Source organism: Canis lupus, chromosome 2, assembly GCF_048164855.1.
Source record: "Canis lupus baileyi chromosome 2, mCanLup2.hap1, whole genome shotgun sequence".
Lineage (NCBI taxonomy): Eukaryota > Metazoa > Chordata > Mammalia > Carnivora > Canidae > Canis > Canis lupus.
In genome coordinates this window covers 70,540,259-70,566,654 of record NC_132839.1, presented here as the reverse complement: position 1 = coordinate 70,566,654, position 26,396 = coordinate 70,540,259, and the positions used below count along the sequence as shown (strand labels likewise).

The window sequence follows — 26,396 nt, the reverse complement described above, 5'->3', positions numbered from 1 at the left end:
AATATTTCATCCCCCATCCTGCTCTCCCAAACTCTCCTGGATGTGTTCTGGGTAAATGACATTGCTTATTTGTAGTTTCCTTTGCTTATTAATATTAACAGAAGCCCTCAAGTTAAATAGATAGACAATGTGAACAAATAATGAACAGGAAGAATGTGATATAAATATTTAAAAACATGTTCATACTCACTAATAAATATGGTACAAATTAAAAAAAAAAGGAACAGTGAAATCCCTTTAAAATTACAATTAATACAGTAATAGCCAGTTTTGGTGAGAGTTCTGTGAGGTGCACATTATCATACAGGACTTATGGGAGGGTAAATTGAAGCAATTTTTCAGGAAAGAAATTTCACAATAGGTATCAAAGCTTTTAAAATATTTTCACTCAATGGTTGAGTAAAATAATTAAAAATCCCATAATGGGGTCTGATATATCTATAAATACTATGCTATTAATGCTTGTTTGTCACATGGGAAATCATTTTATAACTAGAACTTAACAGAAAAAGAAAAAAAAACAGACATGTACTACAGTGGGACTCTTTGAATAAAATCTATCTGCATAGAGAATATGGACACAAAATGGAACATAGTGTCGTGACTGGTAACCCTAAAACTCCAGGGGTGATTCATTTGTATTTCATGCATTTCTGCATTAAGGAAAAGAAGCATTAGCAAAAGTTCTTTAAAAATGAAATTTTATATATTTATATATTTTAAGTATATGTTATATTTTTTATATGTTTATATATAATATACACATATATATTCATATATGTATTTGTATTTACAGGATATTTTCTTGATTTCTTGTTGGTAGTGTCCAAACAGCCTTTTGAAGTACAGCACGGTAGGGACTTTTTTCCTGTTTTATAGACCAGGTTACAGAGGGTCTCAGAGAGGTTGTTTGACTTACTTCTTACCACGCAGTTACCAACTACCAGCATTGGGCCTACAGTCTGGGCAAAATAATATGTTATTATCAACAAGATCTGAGTTCAAAGTCTGCTTCTGGAAAAGGAGACAAGCATCAAGTGCACTGTCTGTGAAGAATCCCCACCCTGAGGCCCCACAAAAAACCTTCACAAATGCTAATTCTCCTCCCTTCTCTGTGCTCATTCACCAGGACCATGATGTTAGCAGTCAGATGAACTGGTTCCTTAGCACCTCACTGAGCTCAACTTGCTCATCACCTAACAAGATGCCTTGGGAATGAGAGATGCGGAAGCTCCTAGCTGCTAGGAATTGCCCTGCCCATGTTTCGTTCACACAGCCAAATCTGTACTCACTTTTCCTAGCCCCATCTGTGTGTGCCAGTGATGGTGCTCCATGGGGACAGAGGTCTTGGTGTCTAAGGAAAGGGGAGTGTCCATCGCACTCTTGAAATAACGTGTATCTGTGAAAAGAGAAAAATTCAAAGTCATACTTTAGCTGGACTCAGCATATTACAATTTACAAACTATGTGCCCATCTAAAAACTCACTGAATCGTCACAACGTAGGTATGAGGCAAGCAGGTGTACTTCCACTGGACAGATTAGGAGATTAAAGCCCAAGGGGGAGGATTTGTATTCCTTCCAGTCCACATGTGTGCACACCAGAGTCTGCACTTGAGCATCCTTCAGTCTCTCAGCCCCTGGGAACTCCTGTTCATCCTTCCAGCCCTGTGCTCTCTCATGCCCTTTGCAGATCTTCCAAGGTCCCACACACCACCATCCACTGCTGGTTCTCCTTTCTATGTTATATACCTATTATAGTCTATCCTATTTATCTGGTGATCCTTCTGCATCTGCCACTGGATTGTGACCTTCCTGAGAATGTGGATCATGCTTTGTTTACCTTTGTGTCACTTGGTCAATCCTAACACGGCAAATACACACAGCAGATACTCAGTCATTGCTTATTGAGTGAATGAACAAAGGAGTTTCATCATTATTTACAAGGTGATTCTTTCCAAAGGGACCTCTGTAGACTCATCTCAGTGGGTCAGGCCCTCAGAAATCACAAGTGCTTCCTCTTCTTTTCCCTTACAGCCCTGTCCTATATTTACAATTCAGAGAACTTGCCTGTGTGCCCCAGTTGGAAAGAGGCAAGGGTGGTTGTGAAATTATGTCTTTTTTACTCTTAAGAAGCTTGGCTTTGTTGCCATGCCCTCGTGCTACCTATATGCTGGCTCCCTGGAAAACAAGTGAGCCAAGTTGAAAATTCTTCCCTTTTATGCTGCTCTCCATTATGCAAACTCTGTCTTAAATTACCCATGTAGAGGTATCTGGGTGGCTCATTGGTTGAGCGTCTGCCTTTGGCTCAGGTCCTGATCCTGGGGTCCTGGAATGGAGTCCCACATCAGGCTCCCTACAGGGAGCTTCTCTCTCAGCCTATGTCTCTGCCTCTCTCTGTGTGTCTCATGAATAAATAAATAAAATCTTTTAAAAAAAATCTCCCATGCTGCCCACAGTCCTGCCCATCCACCCTCTCCCATGCTCACCACTTGTTCCTAAGACTCAGGAAGAAAATCATGATAATAACAACCAGTAGTTACAGAGCTCTGACTCTGTGCCAAGTCCCCTGGTGAGAACTCAAAAGAACTCTCAGAGGGTAAGTTCCTTTATTATGAACACCATTTTCAGGTAGAGAAAATGAATTTTTTAGGCTTGATCAAGGCTGCACAGCTAGTAAGCCATGGAGGCTAGGATTTTAGCCTGGAGTTGCTTAATTTGGAATCTGCGGCTTTAATTACTGTGCAGTATTGCATCGTGGATGTGCATTCTTAGATTTTTAGGTCCCAGATGTTACCTGCATATTCCGATTCCTTTATAGGTCTGGCTGGTAAAATTTTTATTGGTTGCCATGCCTCTACCATGTGAAGCTCAGGGTCTTCATAGTCGTCATCGTTCTGGTCTTTATCTCTACCCAGGACTGCTGCAGCAGAGTTCCTTTCCTAAATGGGAGGGAACATTTGAGGGAGTCAAGGGAAGATACAGTTATAACCAAGATGATGGGCTACAGTGCTAGCAAGGGGAGTGGTATAGATTCTTTTAGCCGGAAACATTTAAGAATCTGGGGTCTGGGCAGTTAAATTCTTGTGGTAAGCAGAATCGTAAAGATGTCCTCATATACTCCCATTCTTGGTTATTCAATCAAATAATAATCTGAGTCCTGCTGTGAAGGGACATTGAGGATGTACTTAAGATTACTAATTAGCTGTCCTTAAAATAAGGAGATTGTTCTGGATCACCTGAGTGGCCCAGTATAATCACATCAGCCTTTCAAAGCAGAAAAGAGATTTGCAGATGATGTGATCTTGTCCTACATACATAGGACATTCCAAGAAGCCCACTAAAAAAGTTATTAGAACTGATAAACAATTCAGCAAGGTGGCAGGATACAGGATCAATACACAAATTTCAGTTGTATATCTATATACCAGTAATGAGCTCCAAGTCTGAACACTGGGGATGGCAGGATTGGGTACCACTCAGCAAAAGATCTAATCATCTTCATGGAAATTCTGGAATCTATACCTATGTATTGGGATCTGGATTCAGCACTGTGCTGTGTTTCAGCCCCGATACTAATCTCAATAGTCTTTCATATAGAAGGATCCCTTATCTCTCTTAAAGTTTCCACTAAGACTCCAAATGGCCATGGCTATGAATAACAGGCCCAGTTATAAGAAATTTTCATGCACATCCTCCACTTTGGCCCTCAGAATTAAGAACTTAGATATTTCTTTTACAAATACAGAAATTGGGAATGGTGGAATCTGAAAGCCACACAGTCATAGGTGCCATCGATGGGCAGAACCAGGTCTTCTATCACATTCACACTAAAATCCAGCACCCAGTATTAAAGTTGTTCTGAGCCTAAGACGAAGGGTGAATAATCTAGGGCATTCCTTGTGTTGCAACATCCATAATTTTGACTTCTAACCAGAGAGTGCAGTGGCAAACAGCGTGAGCCTGGGCTCAGATCCTGTTTTTAAGTTCCCTTGTTATTCTGCAGAGAGCATTTCACTTCTTTCTAGCCAATCCTGGTCACACTACATGAATTGGGCAGCACACTAACTCTTTCTTTGGACTTTCAATTATTTTATACTCAAAGACTGAAAACTTAGAGTCAAAGTTACTGCATTATGGCCTTAACTATTTCTATTCATTTTTTGCACCTAGTAGATTCTTAATATATGTTTGTTAAGTAAGCAAAAATACATAAAATAATAGATTTTAATTCGATTTAGGATGTCATTATGGTATGATTTAAAGTTTTTCATTTATATTATAATTTCTCTGGTTACAGAGATATATTTATCAAAAGCTGCTTCAAATTTATTTTTGGAATAGATGATACACACACACACTAATATAATCTCTTAGAGTTATAGAGTGACTTTGGCAACCAGAAGTTAAATGAGACAATGCATGTAAAATTTTGAGGAAAATGCCTGATGGTCAGTACTTAATAAATAGTAGCTATAAATACTACCATGGCTGCTACTGTACTAATGACAATTGAAGAAAATCAGAGGTAAAGCAAGGCCACCAATCTTCCTCTTAAAGCCTCTCTAACATTTGTTAGGGACTTTATATGTGCTAGATGCTTTATGTACTTTATTTCATTGTATAAACACAATAATCTAGGAGGTGGTTTTATTATAGTGGAAAGATTTGGTATTCGGGGCTTGTGTTTAAATGCCAGGTCTGCATGATTCCAGTGTATGTGGACAAGTTGCTTACCACCCCCAAGTGTCCAGGTGTATGACTTTTTCCATCATTGCTCTGTCAAAGCAGTTTGGTACAGGTAAAGACAATGTCCATGATGGGCCTGATTTCCAGGCAAACAATGCCCCTGTCTGGAAGACCTTTTAGGCTTTACCTGGGCTCCAAGTAACCTGCTTATTTGATGCGAGAGTGCAGAATGCAATTTAGTAAGTCAGTGTTCTCCATGGGAGTGTTCCCCGTGAAGGAGGTGGGCTCCCTAAAGACTAAAGTATGGCTTTGAGTGTGCTGCCCTTGATTCCTATCTTTTTTTTTTTTTTTCCCTTGATTCCTATCTTAAAGGAAAGGGAGACTCAAGTCTTATAAGAACTGAGGGCTCAGGCAAGTTATAAAATTATAAAATTCAAGGGGCTCAGGTGTAAGAGAACAGGGACCAGGACAGGAGCAGGAAGAGGATGGAAAGGGTGAGCATGGTGACCCAAAGGAGAGAGGTGAGGTCACTGAACACAAAGTTGGAGTGGGACCATTGGCATGGTTGCATGGATGCTGTGCCCCTAACAACCAGGCATTACAGCTATGAAGCCCCACCTTTTTGGTCTGATCTCGGGAGGCAAGCAGGACTCGGACTGGGAGTTCTTGGTTGGGAAACCAGGTAGGGCCAGTCTGCTTAGGGGCAGCATGGACCCAGGATGGAATCACCCACTCCTAGATCTAAACTGTGGGTCCACTGTATGACCTGGGGGACATTACATAACCCCCTTGACTCACTTGCTCAGTCTGTAAATTGGAGAGGGCTAAATCTACTTTATTTGGTTGTAGTTGGATATTAATGAAGTAAAATGTACATAAATGTTCTATGTTGACACCTGCCCATGACAGGAGCTCAAGGCATGATAGATCCCCTCCTCTCTAGTTGATGAGTTTCGGTAGAGCTCAGTGCCCAGGGCAAAGTGAAGCTGCCAGGGGGGGAACTTCAGGGGTATTCACAATTGACCTGGCAAAGGGGGGAAGGGGGCTGGGCTCTTCTCCCCCAGAACTGCATACAGAAATGAGTTCTGAACTGGAGTAACTCCTTTCAGGATTTGACAGACATTTGTTGCAAGGGCACCATTGACATACTGTTCTGGCAATTACCAAGACTCTGTGGAGTGTAATATCTTTGGGAAATCTTGGACCTGCTGGAAGAATCTGAGGCAGAGTTCATCTTGAGCCCAATTCTATTGTGGCGTCAGGGCACAGAGGGTTACCCTGAGGGATGGCAACCACCACCCCAAATCTGTAGAGAATCTACACCAGACCCTGAGAACCTTGCCTCCAGGACCAACTATAAATTTTGGTTTGTCTCTTTCCAGAATGAGAAAGAGACAGAATTTTCTTTTAAATATAATGAATTACATTTATTTATCTAATTATCTATTACCTATCTACTGTCAATAGCAGGGGTACTTAACTAAAAACTCAGTATTTTCTGTCCATAAACCTCCTACTTTATAAAATATTTTGTGATTTTGTGTGTCTGTGTCCTGAGGTAAGGATCCATAGCTTTATTTTGATTCTTAAAGAAGTCTTTCAAAGAGTAAAGAATCAATGATTTTAAAAGCAGATTCTCTTTCTCCCTCTCTTCTATCTGCCTATTTCATATATCATCTGTAGATATGCTAATTAAAACTATTTAAATTATGTACAATTTAACAGTAAACTTGTTTATAACATTAGGGGGCTGAGTTCGTGTTACAAATTTCAAATTTTCTTTAGTCCTTAAAATTCTTGTAAGTATTCTTAACAGCTTCATCATATGACTATGTCAATCTATTCAATGTTTTTTTTTTTCTATCATTGAATATTTGGAATGGTTCCAGGGTTTCTGTTTAAATATATTACTATAAAATATAAATGAGTTTTTTTTACATACTAGCCCAAGTTTTAGACTAGTTTCTTAGTTTAAATTCCCAACCATAGAATTATTGGGCCAAAGAAAGTAGACATTTTTATGTTGATTGGTTATTATGAAATGGCTTTCCAGAAAGTTAGTTCCATTTTAAGATTTCACCATGAGCCTTAGGAAGTGCTTTTCTTGTCACTCCCTTGCCAGCACCATGTGGTGGTATTTTCATCTTATTTAATCTTCGCAGTGGCCATGTGAGTTAATTTTTATCTGCATTCCATAGCTGAGAAATTGGAAGACAGTTTTTTTTTTTGCCTCTCTGTCTATTAATGCCTTGTTATCTACTTATTTATTTTTCCCAGTTTAATTGAGACATAATTGACCTACATCACTATGTAAGTTTAAGTACAGTGTGATGCTTTGATTTACAATGTATATTATGGGAATACAGTTTATACCCAAGAACTGACATGCAAGTTTCTCTGCTAGGAAATCATGCCATTTGGAAAAACTTGTTATTATTTCTTGAAATTCGCCAAATGCCTTGAAAAGAGCCACCACTCACTTTGTAAATATCAAAGACTGACAGGTAAGGAGGAGAAGTGGCTGACTTACACAGTGGAGAAGAGGCTCATCAATAGTCCGGTACTGGCCTGCCAACAGAAGTAGATCAAAGCGTTACTGCAAAACACTGAGAAGAGTGAGGGTGCCTGGGTGGTGCAGTCGGCTAGGTGACCAACTCTTGGTCTCACCTGTGGTCATGATCTTGGGGTGGCAGGATCGAGTCCTGTGCTCTGCACAGAGTCTGCTTGGGATTCTCTCTCTCTCCCCCTGCCCCTCTGGCTCTTACTCTCTCTCTCTAAAATAAATCTTTAAAAAACAAACAAGCAAACAAACATTGAAAAGAGTGGCCCTTGCATTTCTTTGGAAATTTTGTGCTAATTTCCATTCGTTTCTCTTGACAGTGATTGCCTAAAATGCAGCCTGTATATCCATACTTCTGGTTCTAGCTGCTGCTCTTGCAAAGCAGGGGCGAGACAATCAAATCCAAACTAGGAAGAAGGGGGCTAGACAATCAAATCCAAACTAGGAAGGCTCACTTCTTCTATGGCAGGTCAGCATCCGGTCACAAGGACGCCCGGGTTCCGCCCATCAGATGTGCCCAGTCATGACTCAGCGGCGTCCGGGCCCCCTCCCCATCCCTCTGGCACACACGTTGCATTTGCTGTAATCTGGCATAGCTTCATCTCCTTGAACAGACTGGAAATATTTTGAGGGCAGGGGACAGGTCTACTCATTCATCTGTCCTTAGCTCCAGGCATAGGGCCCAACACTGAACAAACGAGTTCTTCACAGGTGTTTGTTGAGTAAGTACTGCTCATGTGAAGTTTCTCAGTGCTCATCCCCCTCGCTTGGACTTGTTTCATGAAAGATTGCCTGGGGGTCATCTAGTGCACTCAGTCAGTGCTCTGCTTTAAACTTTACCCTCCGATGATGCAGAGCCATCAAAGAACTGCTCACATGATCTGCAGGGTGTTTTGCTTCCTCTAGACTTAATTTTCCTAAATTGCATTATAGTTTCATGCTGTTAGTCTGCATTGAGGAACACTATAAGCAGAAAATGTTCTTATCACACCCTCTTTATTAGCACATATGTGAGAAGTTCCTAGCGGGTCTTGGGAGCTGCATGCTTCTCAGGGATTGGTTTGTTTTGATTTAATGAAAAACACCAATTTTATAAGAGATCATATTTCTCTTCCTCCTTTGGTTGTTAAGAATCTCAGGGCAGATTTCTGGCCTGTGTCCAAGTCACGTAGAGGACCACAGTATCATGTGTATTTTTACATCTTGCTCTGGCTTCATCATGTTCGTAGACTTTTGCCCTTCCACACCGAATTCTCTTACCATACCAAAATATGCAATTAATAGCTGGGAATTTGTGTCAGCATGCCCAAGCCTTGTGTAGAGTATAATGTGTAAATTAATGAAAGTTTGGCTCAGTGGAAACACAGCTCTCTGGAATTTGCTTAGGACCAGTGCATCAGGGAAGTGTTAACTAGCCAAAGCTAATCTCCTTGAGATAATGAGCAGGAGTCTGACTGCACCTGCTTCCTGGTCCCAGCCCATCCTGATGGTGAGCCTTGCAGCCACCACTGTCCTGGGGGCACTGATGACACCTTCCTGTCCCAGCCAATTATACCCCTGCTGAGAGCCCTGGTGGAGAAACCCACAGGTTTTCCAGCCTTTCACAGTAGCAATTTGTACTCTCTCATGAATTGAGTTAAATTAATGAGGTCACCCATAATGATCAGCTAGGCTGGAAGGAGCAAATGAGCACCGAAATTTTGGGGATCTGTTCTGGCCCATAGGATCTAGGAAAGCAGCTCTGCTTTCTGAGACAACTTTATTTTAGGAAATTGGCCTCATCAAATGTTTTCATTATACTGACATCTCCACAGAGAGCTTGGGGTCTCTTCCTTCATGAACTTGCAGCCTGAGACTCTCCGGGATCCCCCAAATATGTTTCATGCCACTTCTGAATGTTTGCTTGTGTTGATTCCACCTGGAGTCTCCACTTCCTCTGTTTTGCCTTCCATAATGCTTCAATGCCCTTTGAGATCCTCTTGGGGTTTCCCTCTCTGAACACTCTAGGTGACTTGAATGTCATGGAATTGTCAGGACACTTAACTTTCTGTCTCATTGTGACACTTAAATAAAAATAGGCAGCATTTGATTACATCTTTGATGGGTATGTACTTGACCCTTTTTAAAAAAGATTTTATGTATTTAGAGAGAGAGAGAGAGAGCGCGCACATGAGCAGGGGGAGGGGCAGTGCTGGAGAGAGAGAGACAGAGAATCTCAAGCAGACTGTGCTGAGTGTAGAGCCTGACACAGGACTCGATCTCATGACCCCAAGATCATTGCCTGAGCCCAGATTAAGAGTTGGATGCTTAACCAACTGAGCCAACCAGGTGCCCTTAGGGAAGGAGTTGTATTTATCTGCTGCAGTACGTATGTTACTAACAATGCAGTTTGAAATGTAATTTTAAAAGCATAGTTTTAAAACTGTAAATCAGTTCATGTCACTCATGGCCCTTGGAATGCCCCATGGAATCCAGATTCTTTGCCATGGCCCCCAGCATAGCCTGGTTCCTGCCCCCTTTCTGATCTCATCTCTTTCCAGTTCCTTCCTCACCTCTGAAATTAGCTACATCAGCTTCTTTCCAAGTGTCTCTAGTACACCCAGCTCCTTCTGCCTCTGAGATCTGCATGCACTGTGCTGCAGTCCAGAACATTCTTTCCTCAATGCTGCCTATGTCTGGGTTCTTTTCATCAATTGGATCATATCTTAAATGTCATCTTCGCTGGGGTGGGGGTGGGGGACCCTCCCTGACCATCAATATTAGGTAAAAATGAAGGAGTACCTCTCCAGCCCTGCTCCTCACTAACTCAAGCTCCTTGAGTGGCTTTGAAGATGCTGTGAGGATGCTCACCTAGTTCCATTTAGTCTTCCTGTGGGTTTGTGGCCAGCACACATTTCCCAGTGTCTCTTACATGGGGTGGCCATGACATGATGCTATGGCCACTGGGACAAAGTGTGTGCATGTGCATCATTCCAGGATGACTTCCTTGACCCTCTCCTTCTCTTGACCCTCCTGATGCTCATCTTGCCTCTGTGGCTGGCTAGAGATGGAAGACCCTGAGGTCTTCAATAATAATGGAAGCCACTGGTGAAAGGAGAATGAATCTCAAATGAGTGCATGGGGAGATGACTTCCTTCAATCCACATTTCGACTATGATGTGATCAAAAAATAAATCTTTATTTTTATTAAACCACTAACATTTGTACTTTTATGCATTATAGATGTTAGCCCTTCCTGATTAAAACACTCTGGTTTCTGCATAGCATGTAGGAACAAAGCAAGCCAATAAATATGTTCTATAGTTACAGACCCGGTGCCTGCCTCCCCTAAGGCAGTGCTGAGATTTCAGGCCCTCGATCACTCCTGTAACTCAGGATATGGCAAAAGCACCATGAATGCATAGCCAGCTGTGGAATAGAGTGTGGAAATACTCCAGAATTGAGAACCAGTGACAGAACCACCAGTAGAACCTGATCTCCTCCCTGGCTGAGTAAGCTTGAGTTTGACACCCTCTCCTGCAGGCCCTGGACCCACACCACAGAGGCCCCCCAAATCCTTCCAGGTCTTTGAATCTTCCTGGGGCTGAAGGATAGTCTGGCTCCCCAGAGAGAGCCACTTTCCAAAAAGATGAAAGAAGTTTACCCAGCATCTTTTCACATCATTGTCCTGGAAGAGTTAGGCTCATGTGTCTGCAGAGGGTCGTTCATCACCCACTGACACCAAACAGCTCCAGAGAACAACAGATTCCTGCATTCCTCACAAGAAAACAACATCTTTTTACAAAAGACAACATTCTCTTGAAAGTTATTTTTAGAAGGGAAGTGAAGATGAATATGTGTTGTGTAAGGCTCCAAACCTTTCCTGATTCGCAGAGGCAATTACCCCAGCCTTTGCCTATCAGCTTGCACACCTCTTCTCACAACTACAAAGTTATGATAAAGGCCTATGGCCAGTGGCCATCAAGTTAAGGTCCCCGGACCATTTTCATCTTGGGTGCCTCTAAAAAAAAAAAAAAAAAAAAAAAAAAGGAAAGAAAGCAAAACCTGCCCCTGCCCCCGCCCCCTCCAGTGCAAACCAGTTCCTTTCTGCACAAGCTTCTATGGTGATACCATCACACTGATGTCTGCGGACCACTGATGTAGAAGCTCCAACTCCCTTCTGTTGGGAGATGGGCCATGTAAGTCAGATAAAATTAGAGAGAAGTTCCAACTATCTGTACTTGTCAACACCTCCTTGAGCGGAAGCCCCTGGAAGCGTGAGGCTGGTGCATTTTAGGGCCTTTACTCGGACAGGGCTGTTGGCTGTGCCCCCAAGGCCTGGCTCCATGGGATGGTTGCATCAAAGGAAATCACTGGTTGACCCAATTCCCAGCAGGTCCCATCAAGAGAATCTGTCTCTCTGGTGAGAGAAGGGAAGTGAAAGTAGGGAGCCTGCAGTGCTCTAGTGCTTTCTGTTCTCTGGGAAGTGGAATCCACGGGCTTTTCAGATGATGGCATTCCCAAACCAGCCAGGTTCCCCAAGCAGACACAGCTTCTGTTTTCATTGCAGTCATAAGATTTCGGAGGGCAGGGGAGGTGGAGAGAGGTACGGCCAAGGTGAGTGTTGGCTCCGACTCCAGAGGCTGCCAGCTGGGTGGGCCTGCTCCCAAATATGTGGTGAAAAGGGAGAGGCCAGCTGGTCCCAAGGACCCATCACTAGGAATCCATAGCAGAGACGGCTGTGTGTCTCCCTGCATCCTCTTTCCTCCGTCTGTCCTGGAGGCCCTGATGGCCAGCTAGGCACATGGGCACCTACAGCAAGGACTTGCTACACACCCCGGTCTTCCTCGCAGTCCTGTGTGCCCGTGAGTCTAAGTTTTGGTAAATGGAAGAGATGGAAAATCAACTCACAGTCTGCAGGATGCTCTCTGAAGAGAAAGTGTTGTGCACTGTTGATTTCTTCTTTTTCTTCCCTTCCTCCCTCCAGCTGCCCAGAGCACAGCTATCACTATTTTAGGCAATGAGATTGAGGCCAATACAAGGGAGGGAGCAGGATCTCTGAGGACCTGGAGGAGCAGAGCGGCAAGCAGCCTTGGACTGCTTACCTCTGGACTTGACTTACACGGGAGAAAATACACACGTCACACGCAAGCCCCCGTGATTTCTTTCTGAACACGTCTTCAGCCTTTACTGTTTCATCTCCTTGAGGAGGTCAGCTATGGAATTCACCAAAGATGTAGCAGAGCCTCTAATGAAAGGCATGAACGCCTATTTCATGGAAGCCAAATGAGAAGTCAGAAGTTCTAGGTTCAAACCCTGGCCGCGCCGGTGTCTGGCCACATGCACTCAGGCAGGCCTGTAAGCCATCCGTTAACTAATATTAGCTTGTAGAATGAGAAGAGGAGTGTCTGCCCCAAACCGCAGTTGAGAAGGTTAAAAAAATACCCCTCTGGCGGTGTGTCCCCCTCGCCCCCCATGAACAGCTGTGTTTCATGTTTCAAGTTCAACTTCATGACCAAATCTTTTCTACTCAATCCAGATTATGAGTACTCTGCTGTCAGATTTGTGTTAGGAGCTTGTTCATTCCTGAGTTCTCATTTTAAAATAAAAACAGCGCCTTTCTCAACGTTCAACTCCATTGACGTAGCTCTGTTGATTCTTCCCATTGGTCCCTCAAACTGGTCCCCCGTCCAGCTGTGAGGCCGAGGGATTCAGTGACACGGTTGGTTGACCCTCATTTTAAAGATGAAAGCACTGCTTGGCACACAGCATGAACAAGTGTCCTGTGACAGATCTGAGTTCTGTTCTGCTGATTTATTCCCTGGGGGATCTAATTCTCTTGGGCTCAGTTTACCTTATCTATACTGTGAGTATTATCAGCACCTGACAGCTACATTAGAAACATCTATAAAATGCTTGTCACAAACTAGGGACTCATTATATATGTAAGTTTCTTTCCATTTTCTCTCATTCATAGGTCCTAGGTTTTGCTGATGTCATCAGAGAACCAGTATTCTGGGCTCCAGACCTCTGGTCCTGGGTTCTTTTCTCTACCTGTCCTGCCTTCATCACTCTTTGTCTTTTAGGAGCCACAGGGTCTCTGGGGACTGAGGGCATCAATCTAACCTTCATCTCCATGATGGAAAATAGATAATCTACCCACTTTCCCCTGGCAAGTTCCAAACTTTAGGACATCTTCAGTTTGGCATCAAACCATGGCTATGGGGAGAGGTGGAAATGAGTTCCCTTGCATTCATTCTCACTATCTCTGAGGAAAGGCTTATGATGTCCTTGACTACATGACTTAGGCTTGGGAAGAAGAGAGGGAAGAGGGAGGGAAGGAAGAAAATAGTAAGAAGAGAGAAAGGGATGTGTAGAAACAGATGAGTATGGATTATACACACACACACGCACATAGAACATATGGCACATCTGTCTCTTATCTATCTACTAGCTCCATGATCTAGCTCTTCTGGACATTCCAGTTTTATTCACTGAACCGCAGTCACCTGATCTGAAGATTATGCACTGACATGCTGGTCACAAATAGGCCAAACTCACAGAAATAGCTACATGGGAAGCATTTATTGGGAGTGTGGAGAGCAGGCTGAATATTCTCACTAGGTGGCCCCTGGAAGTTCACTTCCTTTCTTGAATTCTTAATTTCCTCATCTGTGGAGCACAATATTAGTATCTTAGGTAAGCTGAGTCCCTAGGACCTTTCAATTTCATTTTCTTAAAAGTCAGTGCTCAAAGCTGGTTATGGTCAGAACTACCACAAATTGCTTGGATGGATGCATGCATGAATGGATGGATGGTGACAGATAAGGCAGCTATCTTCCATCCCATTTCTTGGGTGATCTCCTGCAATTCAAATAAAATATTCTGAGACAGTTGTTGTCCAGAGAGCTGACGGCAGCTTCTTGGTGGAGATACTTTTGATAGTTTCCTTTTTCTTTGTTTTTGCTTCAACCAGTGATTTTCCAAAGACAGTCCTAGCACTACACGAGTTGGAGTTCTCTTGTGAAAGGCAGGGACTCCCTGGTCTCACTCTAGATCTGTGAAAGCATAGACCCTGGAGTGGGCTTGAGAATATACTTTTGTGACTACTGTGATTCTGATACACTACACATTTTAAAGACAAATGTGAATCCCTGGGTTTACCAATCATGGATGATGTGAAATCCTGGCTTGTATTAATGGGAACTAGGGGAAGACTTTTTCCCAGCAATTCACCCGTGAACCATTCACATCGTGTCTGTCTGCCCATTTTGCCAACACCTTGGGGGAGAACCAGACTCTAATACAAGTATTTCAATGTCTAGAAAGGGCCAGCAGGGGGCATTGGACGCTCACATATCCCATACCTGCCTTTCCTCCACCTGCTCCTAAAATCCTTCTTAATTTTTCTTTTAAAAGTGGGAAAAACCAACTTTCAACACTGCTTTTCCTTAGGAAACAAAAACCAAAAACAAAACAGGTGCTCCTGGACAAAAATGAAATTTCTTGTCCATTTGACTGAAATAGCCAATATATATCTTTATCAAGGTTTTTATTGTATACGGTGCCTTAAGAGAGAAGGACCACTTTCTAAATAGGGCTATCTTCTTTAATTATTTAATTAATGGAAGGAGAGAGGCTCCTGAGTTTATTTTATGGAAAAACATGGCATTGTTCTCTGTAAATCAGCCTCACAGAAAGTATTGGTATTAACGGGTTGTCCAAGTTTGCATCTGTGTCTGTCTTTTCCAGGAATATTTTTTTTGATAGACTGTTTTTAGCATACAAAAATGTGTGCAAAAATTATAAGATACAGAGAAGTGAAAAAATACAGGGATAAAAGTTAATATATATAAGGTCCTCATACCAAGGCTACCACTAAAAATATTTGATTATAGCCTAATCACTCACACACACGTAGCACACACACATGATATAGGCTATGTAGGTCTAAGCACATGGTTTTCTTGTCTGCTCTTGCATATAATAGCATCCTATAACATATCCATGTCGGTAAATATGCTTCAATGTCATCTTTTTAATGGTTATGTAGTATTCTCTCATATGGAAATCCCACCATATTTTCAAATAGTCTCATGGTAAAAAATTGCAAACAACTTAAAAATATCTAGAAATGTTCAAAATATCATCATGGCAAACAGCCTGTTGTGTAAATCATGTGCATCCTTCATTATATCAGTTCTGTTATATTTTAATAGATACTTTCTGTGGTTTATAAGCATGCAGAGGCTGGGGTGCTGTGATTTGCTGTTAATATTTTTGGCCGAATATGATTCCAATGTGTATGGGCAGGCCTGGGCAGCTTTATCTCAATCAGCTCTCTTGGGGTTTTGATTTGTTTTTGTTTTTCTTCCTCCTCTGCTTATTTCTCTAGAATAATGAAACATAATACCCACCTTTCCGTTTTTCTCTGCCTTAATGAATGTGGAGAGTGGGCAAAGGGAAAGGGGTACGGATCACGTGGTTTATAACCGACCAGCCAACACATCAGATTGGCAATTTCCTTTCCAGGCACCATCTCCTTTGGAAGTGTCTAGAGTACCCCCAGGACTTTAAGTGCATTGTGGGAAGGGATGGGAGGTAGCAAGCTGGCGGAGGGAGGTATATTTGGAATCAAAGGCTCTAGTACAGTTTGGAAGCATCTACCTTGAGAGGATGCAACCTTAGGAAATGACTGGGAAGGTTAATAAAGGCATTTTCTGTAAGAGGGATTAGAGCCAGGTGCTTGTTTCTTATTTATATTCATACTTGCAGTCTTGATTTTGCTTTTTTCCACTTCTCACGGTGATTTGGGACATGCTGAAAGCTGGTTACATGCTCCAACATGCACTGATATGAACCTTTGAGTTCATTTGCAGATTGCGTCACTCCCTATGATTCTACACCTTCTTTGCACACTTCTTGTCTATTTTTCACTTTATTCTGTCTCCTTGTAGCCATCATTTCTAGCCACCTTTCATCGTCCCTCGCCAGCTTTCTAGGGACGTTCTATTGGACTTTCCCTGAAATAATAATGCTCTAAGATGAATAGTACATACTTTCACTCAAACTTTAATGGGATTCTAGTAAGTGCCCGGTACCAGGAACTAGGCTCTGAAAAGACATGCAAGAGAATCATAAAATGTGGTTTCTGATCGATTCATCCATTCAACACATATTCTGGGGGGATCCCGTTATATAGAGTTTAGTTGAACGAGCGCTACTGAGGGGCCACGCAATGACATTTATGCAGACTTTTACCCATTTTGCAGATGAAGGATCTGTGCTTCACCCCAGGCTACACAGCTACAAAGTGAAGGGAGAGCCAGGGTTCCCCATCAGCCTGCCCTAGTTTCCAAAGCTTGTGGAAGTCACAGACCAGGCTGTACCCCGGGAGGAGCCAGAGGAAGAGGCCATCAGTGGGTAATGCCATTTTGAACAAGCCAGTAGTTTTATCGAAGGAAAAGCAGAGAAGAATGGAAGGAAGAGTAACAGGCCCATGCTGACATCCCCACGGCTTTGGCGACTGAGGGCCCCTGACTCACCTGTGGCACTGTTGAATCGAGGCCATGACCTAGGGGAGAAAAGAGAACCAAGGTCAGTGTCAGCAGCATGCGGGTCACACACCTTCCCCAGAGGAGTGGGCAGCCACCACAGGCATTTCTCAGATCAACCTATGAAATGATTTCTTCCTGTTTATATTGTTCTGGATCTGAAACAACACCTCATTATAGAGAGTATGAAAAATAGAAAAATGTACGTAGAAGAAAATGCAACCACCCCAGGTAGCATTTTGGCAAATCTGCTGTACATATTTATATGCGTGTATGACGGGGTGTGTGCATATGTCTAAATGGACAGATGTATAAAAATAGCATAAGAATGTATGGGCTGTTGATGTTAAAAATGCATTATATATCTTTAGCTGTTATTCAAAGACATGACATCTATTGGCTGTGATTTTTTTAAAAAAAGATTTTATTTGACATAGAGATAGCACAAGCAGGGGGAGGAGCAGAGGAAGAGGGAGCAGTAGACTCCCCACCAAGCAGGGAGCCCTATGCGGGGCTCCATCCCAGGACCTAGGATCAAGACCTCAGCTGAAGGCAGATGCTTAACTGACTGAGCCACCCAGGCACCCTTTTGGCTGTGATTTTTAAAGGGTTCATTTGGGTTCTTGCTAGTTTTTATTATTGCAAGTAATGTTGCAGGGTGGATCCATGCTTGCGTTTTTCATCTAATCCCCGAATCTTCCCGTGGAGAGACTCTGCCAAGTGCAGTGAGGAGGGTCAGGCAATGGGGGGTCTTCCAAGCCCCTCACAGTAGATCACTCAGTTGCCTACCAGGTGGGTTGGGTCAGTTTAGATGCTAAGTCACAGAGCAGTCAGTGACCATCGCTGGATCTCGCCACCCTTAAATCCATCCTTTAAAATAATTTTGCCTACGTGGTGCTCGATTTCTTATTTTACCTGTTTCATTTCCCTGATGCCTAGTGAGACTGAATTTTTATTATTATTTTCCAAGTGGCCTAAAACCACTATCTATTGTGAGTTGTCTGTATGTGTTTGTCTATTTTCTAGTAGGGCCTTTTGCCTGGCCACCACATTCACATTGGCAGGGTGCTTTAGGAAATGCCTTTTGCCTAGATTTTGGGCAAAGATCTGCAAGGCTCTGGGGCAAAGGAAGGCTCTGGAGGATGCTGCTTCTGTGAGCCAACTTGTTTGTGCCTTTAATAATCCTGGGCCTCGTACGGCGCCTATCCTCCGAGGCTCTCAAAGTACGTCACAGGAGCAATTAATTGAGCATCGCAACACACACCGGGGGTAAATATTTATGAGGCCTGCCTGGTGGCTGGGACCTCGGGCACTGAATAGTTAAGTTGGGAGACATGAGTAACCAGGAGACCACGGCCCAGGAGTCTGGCTTCCCGCTTACCCTTTGTCCTCTGTTTGCCATTTTAATACTCAGGGAGGCCCTGTGGAGTGGCTGTCACTGTCCCAAGTTTACAGATGAGGAAATGGGAGGTTCAGAGCGTCCTTCAACTTGCCTGGTCCCACAGAGAGTGAGGGATCTGACAGCCTGAGAGTGAGGGTCAGATCTCCAAATCCTGGCCGCCTCCCTGGCCCTTGCCCACAGGTGGTGGTGAGTCCAGAGGCAGTGTGCAGCTGCGGTCTCGGAGCCCTTGTGGTTAGCTCTTGGCATCCTTTCAAGCTGCCTGAGATTCGGCAGAAATTATCAGTAAATCAGCCAGTAAGGAGCAGGTCATTTATCTGGGGCCTGAGAGCTCTCTCTTGACGCTTTCAACACATGGCCTCTTCCCTGACATCTTCGTCTTTGACTAAGGCCTCAAAAGGCTCCCCAGGCCTGCCACTGGTGATACGTGAAATGCAAATGGTATGTTTTCGTGACTGTGTACGGTAAGCTTGCTGTGAGCGTGGCAAGCCAGGCCCTGTACTTGGGGACAGCACATCCGGGGCAGGCGGCCTGCAAGCCCAAGCCCAGGGATGAGGCAGAGGATGCCCACTCTCCTCGGGGATCCTGGCAAGAACTTTGGCTCTCATGTTAGGATTATGTCCTTCTTCTGACCTTGGCTTCACCTGGTTTTTGGAATTAAAGACAGTTAATGCTAAAAAAAAAAAAAGCAAATCGGAGACAACATGGTCCAGTTTATTGTTGCAAGTTTCAGCCTGGGGTCTTGTGACACCTGTGAAGAGTGGAGCCTGTGCAGCACGGAGAGGCTCTGCTCTGGCAGGTGGGCTTTCCCCACTTCGCAGGTGCGGCTCAAGTTCAGGAGAGGTAAGTGACCTGCCTCAAGTGGCCCAGCATGCGGTGGGCAGAGCCGGGAATTGTCTGGCTACCCTCATTATTTCCAAGCCTGCCTCAGCAATGTAGACCGCCCAGCTCTCTCTGCCTGGGAGCTTCCTCCCCATCGTCCAGGCTATCTGGAAGTGGCTTCTCTGAGCCACTCTGCCCCTAGGTGGGGTCCCAGAGCGATGGAGCTCATTCATATGTCATACCCTCCGGGATTCTGCACCCCGGGGCTCTCTGTGCGTCAGTGCAAGCCGAATGAGTTAGCAGAGGAAGCATCAGCAGGGCCGGGAGCAGCGTTGTTATTCCAGCTGAGCCCACAAAGGGGGGGGGCAGAACCTGCTCTGAGGGCCTGGGAAGGAGGGGGCCCCGGAGGAGACCTGGACTCCACGGTTGTGTCTGGTTGGAGTTCAGGCCAGCAGCTGACAAGCTCCCCGAAAAGGCTCCTGTGCTGATGCTCTTTGCAGCCTGACAGCCCGGGGTGATTAGCAAAAGAGGCTGCTAGCAAACTTCGTGGAGATCTGCTGTGTTCTTGCTGCTCAAGCAAGCCCCACGTGCTAGTTAGCAAGCTGCCTCTTGCCAAGGAATGACGAGGATGCGCCCTGGCTCCTCCGCGGCATCGACAGCATCCATAACACGGCCACATGCAAAGGGGCCAGGGCTGGATGGTCTGACAGCTCGGCAGCCCCGCCCCCCTGCTGCTCCCACCCCCTGCTCCTTCCAGCTCTGGGCCTGAGGGCAGCAGGCCTGCCTCTATGTCTCCCGCTTACGCAGGCAGGTGTCCACGTCGTGGTGGGGGGAGTTCGCGGAATATGAAATGAATGAGGCTGATCTCCAGCGGTTTGTGGATTTCAATATTTAAGTCTTATTACAAATAAAGATTTTTAATTTCTGAATATTTTTAATTTTTAATACTTCTCAATAATTTAATATGCTTAATAATTTTTAATCCTGAAAGGGCACTAAATTAAACCCATCTTCCGTCTCCCCCTTGCTGCCTGGGAGAGCTGGATCTGATTGGGTAGGCAGGATGCACTTGCGTCTTACTTATCCATGGGAACAAAGTTTGGATGGTGTGTTTTTCCTGTCCCATAGAGACGACTTTTGGTCCCATCTCCAGGGTCAAGCTCCCGGTGGGTGTGGAGACTAATTCCTCATCGCCCCCTGGAGTGTGACGCGTGTGGTCCTCCCCTGGGCCTCCCCAGGTACCACTGCTGGAGCAGAATGTGCAGCAGAGCCCCTTGGGAGATGGTCAGGGTGATTTCACCGGCTAGCCCACTCCCTGTCCCAAACCTCCAAGACTAACTGGCTCGGCACCACATCTCCCCTTAAGTACTGCTTCTGACGTTAAGAGAGCGCTTTAGACTAAAATTCTAATTTTTGTCAGACAATTGATAAGAGTTGCTAACCTCATTTTTAATATAATCTAGAGGGAAATGAAAGTGACTTTGAACTTCTAAATTCATTGCCTTTTTCCCTCTGTTTGGATGCCCATGCTGTACTGGTTAAGTGTGAGCCTTATACAAATCATTTCAACAAATCTCCTGGCAACTCTCCGTGGACAAGAATCTCTCAGTGTTAGGGCCAATTACCAGGAACTGGCCTTTTCCTTTGGTGGCTGCATTGACCGAGGCCTGGGTTAACCCCCGAGGGGAGTTGGTGGTGCCAGGTTCACATGCAGCCAGTCTGCAGGAGGGGAGCACCCTGCCTTCCTCTCTAGCACTGGAGGGATGTGCAGATTGGCATTAGGGAGCTGCAGGGGCCGAGGTATAGAAAAGCTTAGTGTGCTCTGCTCGGAGTGAGGAACCAGCAGGGGTGAGCTAGAGGGCCTGCCTAGTCCTGGAGGCTTGTGGAGCTCGGTTAAAGCACTGGTTCAAGCATGCTCAGAGCTGCATCTCCAGAAGGCCCCCCGGTGTCCCTAGAGTTTACTGGCGAGGGAAGGGTTCAGGCATATGTCCCAGCAAGAGGTAGTGGCACTTATCCAGTGGAACTCACATTCCCCTGAGCAGATCACAGTATACCTCAGGTTCTCAAACTTCTTCCACCAGGCCCCCAGCCCCTAAATGGGAGACCAGGCACCTAATTACAGAATATGGCCTGTGAGCCTTCCGCCTCTGAGCACTGTGGTGCTGCTTGCTCTCCTAATGCACTTGGAGAGTCAAAAGGCAGCGTGGAGTTAGGAATTCCTTATTTAAAGATTTTATTTATTTATTCATGAGAGACACACACACAGAGCGAGGCAGAGACACAGGCAGAGGGAGAAGCAGGCTCCATGCAGGGAGCCTGACGTGGGACTCGATCCCAGGTCTCCAAGATCATGCCCTGGGCTGACGGCAGGTCCTAAACTGCTGAGCCACCCAGGGATCCCAGGAATTCCTTATTTAAATCTCATTGTTAAACCCTGTTTTTTCTTTCCTCAACTAAGTTTAAGTTCACTGAGGACAGGAAGCATGTGATGTGAGCTCTGATCCCCTTCATCTGTGTCCCTGACAAATGCTGAAGGATGAAAATAACAATATCTGGCATTTGGATGGGCTACACTGCAGGGGAGCAGCGTGGCAGCACGGGGTGGCCTGCGTGCCCAGGTTAGCTCTGGCGCCCCTCCAGCAGGTGAATGGCTCCCGAGTCTACAGCCTCCACTCTCCCCGACTTGTCCTGTCTTCTCTCTGCGTCCCTCCAAAGTTTCCTTCTGGTGAAAGTTCCTTCTATCACCTATTTAGGTATCTAGTATGTGCCAGGCACTGGGCGTACAGTCCAAGCCAACAGCCTCCTGGTGGGTCCTTCTCATTCTTCTTCCTCCCGACCCTTTAGCGATGCTTCCTGTGCATCTAATCTGGGGAGCTCCTTGTGGAGGGGCCCAGGAAAGGGATGGGGCACCCTCTTAGAAAGCCCTTTGGGCCCTCTGTAAAGCCCCTGGCTGGCCACATCTTTCAGAAAGATACTCCCCGGTCGGCACAGTGAGGCAGGCCAGAGGGAGCAGTGTTCTTAAGGATCAGTCAGTGCCATCCGTGGATGCCCAGGGCCCCTGGAGGGGTGGGGTGAAACCAGAGAGGTCAAGAGCAACAAGGCCCTGGGACCCCGCCACCCCGTGTGTCTCCTGGGCAGAGAGCTGTCTGCTGCTGGGAGGGGCGGGGAGGGCGCTGCCTAGCGCAGCAACAAGGCTGCTGCATCTGAAGGAATTACAGCCACCTGCACCTTGTCTTCCCCAACGACCCCCCCCTCCTTGGGAATTAACTATTGCTGTGGGCATTAGTGGCAAAAGAGAAGAAATGGATAGTGAATGAGGTGAGGGTAGGGAGTATCTGAGTGCGGGACGTGTGAGCAACAGTACCTACAGCGCTGTCGTCAGGAATGGGAACAGAGACTCCACTCGGAGTGGAAAGCATGGCTGGGAACCTCGTGGGCAAGCCCTTAGCCACCCCCGGGGTCCCCTGAGGGCCTGCATCTTTTCTCTCACTGCACGGGGCAGTGTCTTGTGATCTGGAGTACCAGTCTTGCTCTGCACCCCCTCACTCCCCCCCCCCCTCAGACTGAACCTCTTGAGGGCAAGGGCTGTTGTCTCATCTGAATTTCCCGGTCTCCAGCACGCTGACCTCTCCCACCTTCCTCCTACCCTCTGGGCCCCTGTCTTGCATCTTCTTCCTTCCCGTCTCCTGGAGGTAGTAGGTAGGGGCAGAGGAAGTGCTGGGCCTAGCGGCCTCCTACTCCAGTTCCGAAGCTTGCATTCTCAGTAAGGATGCTGAAGTGGAGGTTCTCAGGCTTGAATGGGCACCAGAATCACTGGGGGGCGGGAGGCTTGTTTATACACAGGTGCCCAGGCTCCCACTCCTGAGTTTCTGATTCAGTAGGTCAGGGCCTGAGAATCTGCATTTCTCCGAAGCTCCCAGGCGGCGCTGATGGATGGGGCCGCTTTCCGGGAGGTGCCGCTGTGAGGCTGTGCGATGGCCCTGGACCTTCTTCTCAGGAGCGCAATGTCCACACACCCGTTCTTCATAGCAGAGTCTCTACGGGAGCAGACTGGAGACTTGCAGGAACAGAAAACGAAATCCACAGGATCAGGCCGACACAGCAGAAAGTGGTGGTCACTTGGAGCCCAGAAATGGTCCTCGATTTGACATTACACTCTGAATCCCAATCCAGTTGTCACCAGTGACTAGCTCTGTGACTGACCACAAATGTAACCTCTCTTAGACTCTCTTTTCTCATCTAGAAAATGGGAATTATAATAACTACTTCAGAGCAGTATTGTGAGGATTAAATGCCAAAATTCCTTTCGTGGTGGCTGGTGCATGTCCAGGCACTTACCTATGGATTTGAGTTTGGACTTGATTGGAAAACATGGTATGTTTCCATTTTCTGCACTTAGGGATGCAGTACAGGTGTGGATATTGGGGATTCAGCTCGATGAATTCCATGGGGAGTTTTGGGATGCGTTCGTATCAGTAGTGTGGACAGGTCGTGGTTAATGGATGTGGTTCCATGTTTTTCTTGGATCATCATCTGGACCCTATCAGCAGCATCTCTGTGAGCATCATTTGTGGCCTGGAGGTGCATGCATGTTTGAGTGTAGCGGCGAGGTTGGCTGGGGCCAGCCCCCTGCACCTGTCAGCGGGCTGATGCCTCACCTAAGGGCTGGCTGTATTGAGGGCAAAAGTAGGGCTGTTTTAGATCCCAGTAACCATATGGAAGTCTACGGTTGACCATACCACCCAGCTCATCAGCCTCAGGGAAGGTATTGATACTCTGCATGCCTTCTTCTCTCCTATGAAAGGGAGACTAATGAGCCTGGGATTGTGGGGATCCAGCTATTAAACTCTTAAAACAGCACCCAGCACATGGTGGCCACTCAGTGACCATTAGCCACTGTTATTTATTGTGGACCTGCTACGTTCCCGGAGTGCTACAGGGGTCTCCCATTTATTCATTTTCCACACACGGAAGCTGCTTTTCGTACAGGGATCAGTGGGGCACAAGGCAGTCTACTCACTCGCTTTCAAATACCATTTCTAAAGTATATGAGGCGCTGAGATGGGAAATGGGCTTGTCAGAGTGAGGCCACTCCATGAGTGAGCAGGTGGGATGACACTGAGACCCGGTGCCCACTGGCAGGATCTGTGTGCAGCACCACCTGCCCATAGCACCCTCCCTCGGTCTTGACTGCCAAATGCTGATAATTGTAATTTGTACAGAGAATGAATTCATTGGTTTAATAGTTCTTGAAGTAAGACAGTAGACCCAAAATGTGTGTTCAGACATTTTGATTTGATTTATAGATCTCAATACTAATTTATACTCATATAATACTTTCATTACAAAATACGCAGTGGTACAAAGATTTGTATGCATATGGGATTTTTTTTTTTAATTTGGGTTTATAAATGGTTTGGAACGGGTTGCAGAAACATCGTCTGTTGCTCTTTTTAATATATCTTGAGCATGCTATGACACATCCTGAAATAATTTGCTGCGGAAAAAAGCACTGCTCTTTCTCTCTTTCTCTCTCTCTTTTTCAAATGTAGCTGTAAATATTACTGTGATGTATGTGATTGCTGCAACCATCTTCATTTGAAGGAAGGCTTCTCACCCTTCCAACTCCCATCTCTTACTATTGTCAGGAAATAAGAAAAACTGACTTAAAATGCATTATTCAAACGTATTTAATGTAAACATTGAACAAGTCTGAGAACAGCCACAAATTTTCCTTTGCTTAATATGGTTTTGACAATATTTCAGATATTCTGTTTTACAAGCATTCATTTAGTCTTCGTAGGGAAAATAGTTCTTCGAGTAAATCTTAGGACGCTAAGAATGCCCCGGTGCCTGGCACGTAGTGGGAACTGAATGGGTGTTTGGCGTTTGAGAGTGTGTTGGGATCCAAGGAATAGGATAACATGCTGAGACCCTTGCGTGCCTCTGAGCAGAGAGACTGGTCCAGCAGGGTTTGCTGAGGGAGCTCTGGTGGGATGCAGGGGGACCTCGAACCCCCTCGGGGTATCAGGATGTTGCCCAGGGTCTGGATGCTGGGCAATGGTAGACCTGGAGTGGGCTTCAGGATTGGAATCCCCACTCCAATTGGCTTTTAGAGTTGGCTCTGAGCCCCTTGGAGGTGGGACTTTGTCTTTCATCTCTGCATATTACCTAGCCTGTGCAAGTCCTAAGGCCACGACTGCTTAGTAAATGTTTGCTCAGCTGAAAGACAAAGGGAAGAAACCACGTAGGCACATGGCTCCCTCTATCCTCACCTGTGAGACCGGGTGGTGGACTCGTGGCCTGATGCATCCGTGACCCATCATTTAAATTGTTCACCAGCTGAGAATGGAAGCTTCCCTATTAGTGGCTGTCTCTTGGGCTGTTTGGACACCTGGTGGGTGGTGGAAGTAGCCCTGGGTCTGAAATGCTGTGGATGCCTCGGGGCTTCCCAAACTTTACCTGCATCACACATATGATGGCACTTTAACTCATATGCATTTCTTTTCCTTCTGAACCTAGGTCTCTAAGACCACTGGCAGCAATAAAATTTTATCACATTAACATGTTGTGTGTGTGTGTGTGTGTGTGTGTGTGTTGGTCAGCTTATTTGCCATAGACTCAAGATTTTCACTCCTCTATTAATAAACAAGTAAATATTCTGACCTATTTTTTGGCAGACAGAGGTTCTGGAATTTCATATCACTGGATCCTTCTTTTGTTGTCCTTCTATTGCCCCTGGGATGAAAGAAAATAGATTACAGTCAGGAAATAGCAAGAAGCTAGGGGGAAAAATTAATTAAGTGCATTCATTCATAGAAACAACCACCCAGTCAGATTTAAGTAATGAACATCTCACACATAATTCCAAATCTCTGCATTTCCATTGGGGTTAAAAAAAATCTGTGTTTAAAAGTAATTTAATTACTTTAAAAATATATTTTTAAATGTAAGAGCTTTATTTTACAAGGGGCGGTAGTGTGGGGTGGAAGAAGCACCCAGGTCAAGATCGAAACATGGGCGGCCGTCCCACATTGCAGGCTTACCATGGCACACTCTCTAAGCCGTGTCTCTTAGTGCTCTAGAAGTGCTGTCAAAGAAGGAAAGTGCCTGTGGGCCAAGGAATGTTCTAGATGCTTCCTATGTTAGTTGCATTTGACCCCGGGCTAGCCTACCTCATCCAGTGTAGGAAGGCAGATTGCTTAGCAATAGCAATTCAGATTCAAATAATATTTATTGGAATTCCATATAACTTGGATACTCTGCTATGGCATTTTCTGTGAAAAGATTAAATTATTTTAAATTGAGTTAATCTGTTTAAATTCAGTAAAGCCTTCGCTATCGTACGTAAACCATTACTATTATGCATTCCTCATTCATTTAATTAGCCACATT

General features: G+C 45.1%; 1 protein-coding gene across 4 annotated transcripts in view; it reads right to left on the bottom strand.

The window, feature by feature from the left end:
• CLNK (cytokine dependent hematopoietic cell linker) overlaps positions 1–26,396 on the bottom strand; it is a 203,116-nt gene that overhangs the window by 56,835 nt on the left and 119,885 nt on the right. For 3 of the 4 annotated variants that reach the window (XM_072806178.1, XM_072806193.1, XM_072806186.1), the window contains 5 exons: positions 25,668–25,739; positions 16,772–16,800; positions 7,218–7,255; positions 2,796–2,940; positions 1,293–1,399 (listed from right to left, as the gene is read on the bottom strand). In XM_072806178.1, the coding sequence (XP_072662279.1) occupies positions 1,293–1,399; positions 2,796–2,940; positions 7,218–7,255; positions 16,772–16,800; positions 25,668–25,739 (391 nt within the window). The remainder of the gene's footprint in view (positions 1–1,292; positions 1,400–2,795; positions 2,941–7,217; positions 7,256–16,771; positions 16,801–25,667; positions 25,740–26,396) is intronic. The other variant, XM_072806201.1, reaches the window with a different exon arrangement.